Source organism: Gossypium raimondii, chromosome 8 (assembly GCF_025698545.1).
Source record: "Gossypium raimondii isolate GPD5lz chromosome 8, ASM2569854v1, whole genome shotgun sequence".
Classification (NCBI taxonomy): Eukaryota; Viridiplantae; Streptophyta; class Magnoliopsida; order Malvales; family Malvaceae; genus Gossypium; species Gossypium raimondii.
Window position 1 is genome coordinate 45514538 of NC_068572.1, and position 7699 is coordinate 45522236.

The 7699-nt window shown below is 33.0% G+C and overlaps 1 protein-coding gene across 2 annotated transcripts; it reads right to left on the minus strand.

The window, feature by feature from the left end:
- Positions 1-603: 603 nt before the first annotated feature.
- Positions 604-1778, minus strand: LOC105791646 (uncharacterized). Of its 2 annotated transcripts, none has more exons than XM_012619816.2 (2): positions 1520-1778; positions 604-1442 (listed from the first exon to the last, which is right to left on the minus strand). In XM_012619816.2, exon 2 carries the CDS (start codon positions 1416-1418, stop codon positions 849-851), a length of 570 nt encoding a protein of 189 aa, XP_012475270.1. In that variant the 5' UTR covers positions 1419-1442; positions 1520-1778; the 3' UTR covers positions 604-848. The 2 variants fall into 2 exon arrangements, with proteins under 2 accessions (XP_012475270.1, XP_012475268.1); XM_012619814.2 differs by having other exon boundaries at positions 1524-1770.
- Between the last annotated feature and the right edge of the window lie 5921 nt (positions 1779-7699).

Consider the following 7699-nt stretch of genomic DNA (forward strand, 5'->3'; position numbering starts at 1 on the left):
TTAGGACATTCATTAATTGCCGGAAGAATATTTATGGTATTTGTGGGTAAAGGAACATTTATAGATGTAAGAAATTCTATATGAATTATTCTTATAATCATAACTTATTTTGAAGCACTCTCACTAACTTCATCATTCTTAAAGAATCTAGCATTATCAAGTTTTGCAATTCTTAAATTATATTATAGTACATAAAACTATTATCCTTTAGATTTCTCTGGATCCATTATCCTACAAAATCTACTTATTTTTATTTTTACACACATGTTATCATGAGCTAAGATTGAACAACATAAAATTTTTATTGTATCTTCAAACATATTTTCTAGAATATCCACTTAGATTCATGGCTAAATCTGCTTCTCAATATCATCAGTAAAGATCATTGAAAGATCTTGAGTTAGGGCCAACCTCTTTCAAAAACCATAAGCCTAAAGCACTTCGATTAAATTTATACAATACTTAGAAGGTTTAATTCTGGCTCCAGTCCCTGTACTTTTCTGAACCTTGAAATTCACTCTTTTTACTTTTGTTTCTAAGAATCGACTAATTTAAATCCAACTGATAACATTGTTAATATGTTTTTCATTAAATTCAAAGATGTAATATTTAAATATTTAAAGTTTCATTTAAAAATTAAAACTCAATAGATAACATATATCCAAATTTAACACAAGTGAGTTAACAATGCTATCAATTGGATTTTAATTTTAAAATTTAAAAAGTAAAAGGACTAAATTTCTAAATTTTGAAGACACAAGGATTGCATACGGAATTAGACCTATTGAGAAGAAAACTCACTTCGTCTGATATAATATTTACATAAGATTGCCGCCGCATCTTTCGGTTTATCCTCGAAAAACATGCTCCTCTCCTGATCGATGATCGATGTACTTAATCCAACGGCTAGGACACTTCTTGGTCCTCACACTCCCACTATTAGCTCCTGCATGAGCAACATGTAATCCCTGCCCTACCGGTAAGAACAAGGATCTCACGACACGTGTCCATTTTTCAAGCACCCCATGCCATCTAAACCCAGAAATGCCCCTATGGCATGCATTCTTGCATGCCAATACCGCACCGTCATGATTCAATTTAGCACACCTTAAAACCCTATCAAAATCCTTTCGCTTTAAGTCCAGGACCAGGAAATCCACATCGTGGAGCCCCTCCATCACTTCCTCCGCTTCTCCGACGATCACCGCCGTCGATGACACCGTCCCGGCTTCCTCCATGGCCTTGATGTAGCCCAATCTTGACCGTTCATCCGGGACTACGCATACGTGTCTTCCGCACGTGTGACGCGCCGCTACGGCGAGGCCTACGCTGGTTGCTATGGGACTCCCGTACGACCACGATTCCACTATAAGCTTCGAGTTCCAGCCGGCAGCCATGGCTGATAGGAACTCCGACATGCCTGGCTCTTTGAAATTTTGACACTGCAAATTAGCTAGCTATTAAAATACAAAAAAGAAATAGATCCATAGGTAAAAGGCTATGGAAAAAGGAAACTTACTTACCAGTGCTTTAACAGTGTCTAGGTAAGCTCTTGAAGCTATTTCTTGAGACCAAACCATCTGGATCATATCGCTCTTTATGAATTTTCTCCAGTTTTTTCTTTTTGGCGCTATCGATCCAGATTTTTTTTATTATGTATTTTTTGCGGTGGAGTTGTTAGTTATAGCTTTTAAATGCTTGCAAGGTGGGTGCAGGAGAAAGGCCAACGTTGACGTTCGCTTACAAAATTGGAAATTTTAAAAGACGTATAACCTTGCCCTTCCTTGTGAGATGATAACTGATAAGCAGCGCTAATTGTCTCACCACACTAAAATCACTAATATATTATAATATTCAATCCAATTTAATGTCTCTACACTTGAGTTGAGATATAATGAATACAAACCAATTAAAAATCAAAACAAATAATTATACTATTACAGTATAACAAATAAATTACAAACTAACAACACTAAAACTTGCATATCACAATAGTTCATGATGAGATTCCAAAACTCACATTTTTTTCCTTTTGTTAGTTCAAAATTTCGGTAAGGAAAATCTCGAATACACGATCGAAACTCGAACAGAAAAGAAGAAATAGGATAGGCTCCAAGGCGTGTATCAAGCCACTATCTTTAAGGTTATATTCGCCCCCACCTACCTTCGGTGTGCAAATGAGTTCCAAGCAAATTAACCTCGAGGATACAATGAAGCCAATCACTATTTGCGTTTTGCACTAACGAGAATAGTCCACTATGCACTGAGCAATGTATAACAAAAAACTCAATTTCTACAAAGGATTTCTGCAGTAATACTTTATAGAATAATCTAATAATATTAGAAAATGAAGGAAGGAAAGAAAAAATATTAGAATTTGTTGATATGATTTCCAAATGAAATCCCATTCCTATTTATAGGAATTTTCATGTCTCTTCATAGAGACATCTTTCAATAGGTGTATTTATGAATAAATAAATAATAATAATTATTCATTTAATTTTGTAACTATTCAAATAATATTTTTGAATAGTTATAATTCTTTAAAAAATCAAATGATATAACTTTTGACCAATGACCAAAAGTTTTATCTTTTGATTAATTACACCATTCATTTATATTTATTGGGATACTATAAATATTTGAAAATGTTCCAACAATCTCACCCCATTTTCAAAATATTTAGATTTTGATTCTTGGAAATCAATTTGCATAAATAAAGGTGTCTTACGATTGAATCTTCACTTAGTGAAAACAGGTTAAAGTTAATCGAAATTGCATGGTAGACTAAGCTTTGAACCAACTATTCCATTTGATTAACTGAACACATCTCACACAATAATTTCAACATCGGTCAATGCATAGTATCTAGGGACACTATTATGGCCATGTGTCTATGTCCTCTTTTCATGAGTGTTGTCAGAGCCAAGCCCTTGAGCTCCTAGAAGTGGCCACACTTCCACTCACATAGGTGGATCCCATCAAAAGTGTTCACGTAATTATAACACTCTAACATATTTATGTTACGGGTCCATTAAGAATACATTACTCATCCTTCCCTTATCATTACGGGTACCTAGCACTTTAATCTTAGGATGGATTTACTTATAGTGCTAACAGTCACATACTAATGATGTACTTTGTCTCATTGAACTCAAGACTTGACGTTATACCAAGCGTTGAGTCGAGTTTCCATCATGGGTGACTCTAATTAATAGGCTTTAGTCCCATCCTTTTTGAGGTCCTTTTTACTGCATCTCTAGCAAGACTTTTTGTAAAAGGATCTGCCAAATTTTCACTTGACCTCACATAATTAATAGTGATCACTCCATCAGAGATTAATTGTCAGACATAACTATGTCTTAATCCAATGTGTCTAGACTTTCCATTATATACTTAGCTATATGCCTTTGCTAGAGTAGCATCACTATCACAACGGATAGAAATAGGTGAAATTGGCTTAGGCCATAAAGGTACATCATAAAGCAAATTTCTTAACCATTCTGCTTCTTTAGATGCAACGGCTAATGCAATAAATTCTGCTACCATGGTGGAATCAATAATACATGTTTGTTTCTTGGAACCCCAATAAATGACTCCTCCACCAAGAATAAAGATCCATCCACTAGTAGATGCATCATCTTCCAAACTTGTAATCCAACTAGCATCCGAATACCCTTCTAAAACTGGAGGATATCCATTATAACACAATCCATAGTTAATAGTTTGCTTTAAGTACCTAAGTACTCTATTCAAAGCTTGCCAATGCAAACTACTTGGATTAGTTGTGTACCTACTCAATTTTCCAACAGCATATGCAATATCTGGTATTGTACAAGTCATTATATACATAAGACAACCAATTAGACTTGCATATTTCAATTGATCAATTTTCCTACTAGCATTAGATACTAATTTTAATTGAGGATCCATGGGTGTAAATGCTGGTTTACAGTTGAAAAGATCAAACTTTTTAAGCACATTTTCAATGTAATGTGATTGTGATAAAGCTATAATGCTTTCCTCTTAGGTTATTTTAATTCCAAGAATAACATCTGCTACACCCATATCCTTCATAGCAAAGTTGTTTGACAAGAATTTCTTTGTGTTTTCTATTTGTTCCAAATCCGTGCCAAAAATGAGCATGTCATCTACATATAAGTAAATTATGACGCCTTTTCCATTTTCAAATTTGCTATACATGCACTTATCAGATTCATTTATTTTATAGCCATGAGCTAAAACAACCTTGTCAAACTTTTGGTTCCATTGTTTTGGTGCTTGTTTAATCCAATATAAAGATTTAGCAAGCTTACATACCTTATGCTCTTGTCCTGGAACAACAAATCCTTCCGGTTGCTCCATGTACACTTCCTTTTCCAATTCACCATTTAAAAATGCAGTTTTAACATCCATTTGGTGAACAAACAAATTATATATAGAGGTAAGTGATATTAAGAGTCTAATTGTAGCAATTCTTCCTACTGGAACATAGGTATCAAAGTAATCAATACCTTGTCTTTGTGTAAAACCTTTTACTACCAACCTTGCTTTAAATTTATCAATGGTTCCATCAACCTTCATTTTCTTTTTGAAGATCCATTTACAACCTATTGGTTTGGAACCTGGTGGAAGATCAACTAAGATCCAAGTTTGATTTCCCATTATTGAATCCATCTCATCATTTATTGCTTCTTTCCAAAAAACAGAGTCTTGAGATTTCACTGCCTCTTCAAATGTAATAGGATCAGATTCAGTATTATAACAATAAGGTATCTTATTACATATACTTTCACCTTTTCCTTCTACAAGAAACATAATGAAATCTGGTCCAAAAACTCTGACCTTTTTAATCCCCTTACTTCTTCTTAATTCTTGACAAGATTCATCATTATTATCAATTTGTTTCAATGGAATGTCATTCTCATTTGAAGAATGAATCAATTGTTGTGGTTGTAATTGTCTTGATATAGAATTAAATCTATTTTCATCAAAAATAATATCTCTTGATTCAATAACAGTATTAATTGAAATTGAATCATTTGGTTCAATCACCATGAACCTATATGCCTTGCTATTATGTGCATAACCTATAAATATGCATTCAATTCCTCTTTCACCTAACTTTTTACGTTTAGGTGTTGAAACTTTTACAATAGCTCTACAACCCCAAGTCTTCAAATAATTAAGATTTGGTTTCCTTTTCTTCCATTCTTCATAGGAGGTTATTTTAGTTTCCTTATTAGGAACTCTATTCAATATGTGACAAGCTGTTAGAACAGCTTCTCCCCAAAAACCTTGTCCAAGACCTGAATATGATAACATTGAATTTACCATTTCAGTCAAGACTCTATTTTTTCTTTCAGCTACACCATTTTGTTGTGGTGTGTAAGGGGCTGAAACTTGATGGACAATTCCAGTGAGTTTAAAATAACTTGGATTATAGTATTCTCCACCTCTATCCGATCTTAAGCACTTGATAAATGATTCACACTGAAGTTCAACTTCAGATTTATAAACTTTAAATTTATCAAGCCAATAAATATACATAATAATCTCTAGAACAATCATCAATAAAAGTAACAAAATATTTATTTCCACCTAATGTAGGAGTATTATGCATGTCACATAAATCACTATGTATCAAATCAAGCAATTTTGTTTTCCTTTTAACCTTAGGAAAGGGTTTCTTGTAATTTTAGTCAACATACATGTATTGTATTTTTTAATATTATTATTAAAAACAGGAATTAAATCTAATTTATACATGTTATTCAATTTTCTATAATTCAAATGACCTAATCTATAATGCCACAAACAAAAAGATTCAACCATATATGCAGAAATAGTATTTTTATTCTTATTAATAATATTGAGTTTGAACATGTTCTCATACATATACCCTTTCCCCACAAAAATTCCTCCCTTAGACAAAATAATCTTATCTGCCTCAAAAACAAGTTTGAAACCAAACTTATTCAACAGACTTCCAGACACTAAATTCTTCCTAACTTCTGGTACATAATATACATCATTTAAGGTTAAAACTTTTCCAGAAGTGAATTGTAGTTCAACAGACCCTTTGCATTTGATTGCTGCGGTGGAAGAATTTCTCATGTACAAGACATTGTCATTTTCACATTGTGTGAACTTTGTGAACATGCTTTTGTCTTTACACACATGTTTGGTTGCTCCGGTATCAATCCACCATGTATTATCATCTTGTGCCATATTAATTTCAGATATCATTGCAATAAACTTTTCGTTATTATCAGCCTTAGAAGATGATTTCTTCTTTAAAAATCGACATTCATTCTTGAAATGTCTCCATTTTCCACAATGATAGCATTAGCCCTTTTGTTTCTTTTTGAACTTAGGTGCTCTATCAGTCTGATTGAACTTTCTCTTGAATGGTTTAGTAGTCTGTACTTCCTCCGTAACATGTACTTTGGCATTTTCAGAATTTAGGTTCTGATCTTGTTTTCGATACTCTTCTTCAATACAAAGATGATTTGCCAAAACCTCAAGAGATATTTCCTCTTTTTTATGTTTTAGACTTCTTTTAAAGTCTTTCCAAGATGGAGGAAGTTTATCTATTATGGAGGATACCACAATCATTTCATCCATTTTCATATCATATTGCTTAAATTGATTCAGCATCTTTTCAATATCACGAAATTATTCCATAACAGAACGACCATCAACCATTTGATAATTATTGAAACGACTGACAAGAAATTTCTTACTTGTAACATCTTCAGTCATGTATCTTGCCTCCAATTTGTCCCATAATTCTTTAGCGGTGACCTCGTTTTGGTAGGTGTTGAACAAACCATCAGATAAACCATTCAATATGTGGCACATGCACATGTAGTCAGCATTGTCCAATTTTTGTCTTTCTCAGGTTGCAGCAACAGATTCGTTTTCATTCTCTTCAGGTCTTAGAGTATCCAAAACATAAGCAATCTTCAAAGTTGATAATAAGAAGTGCATCTTTTTCTGCCATCGTCAAAAATTGCCACCATCAAACCGATCAAGTTTAACAAAGTTGGAAGCCAACTCCCTTAGTGTTCCACTTTCATGTGTTGTGGTAGTCATATTGAATTATAACCTTAAAATTGTTAGTTCAAAACTCCGGTAAGGAAAATCTCGAACAAACGATCGAAACTCGAACAGAAAAAGAAGAAATAGGATAGGCTCCAAGGTGTGTATCAACCCACTATCTTTAAGGTTATATTCGCCCCCACCTACCTTCGGTGTGCAAATGAGTTCCAAGCAAATTAACCTCGAGGATACAATTTGCGTTTTGCACTGACGAGAATAGTCCACTATGCACTGAGCAATGTATAATAAAAAACTCAATTTCTACAAAGGATTTCTGCAGTAATACTTTATAGAATAATCTAATAATATTAGAAAATGAAGGAAGGAAAGAAAGAATATTAGAATTTGTTGATATGATTTCCAAATGAGATCTCATTCCTATTTATAGGAATTTTCATGTCTCTTCATAGAGACATCTTTCAATAGGTGTCTTTATGAATAAATAAATAATTATTATTATTATTCATTTAATTTTGTAACTATTCAAATAATATTTTTGAATAGTTATAATTCTTTAAAAAATCAAATGATATAACTTTTGACCAATGACCAAAAGTTTTATCTTTTGATTAATTACACCATTCATTTATAGTTA

Excerpts from the sequence above, each read along its gene's own strand:
- LOC105791646 (XM_012619814.2), bottom strand. The coding sequence starts at position 1,589 with ATGATCCAGATGGTTTGGTCTCAAGAAATAGCTTCAAGAGCTTACCTA. Across the intron at positions 1,443-1,523 it reads TAGACACTGTTAAAGCACTG|TGTCAAAATTTCAAAGAGCC; the intron begins GTAAGTAAGTTT and ends GCTAATTTGCAG.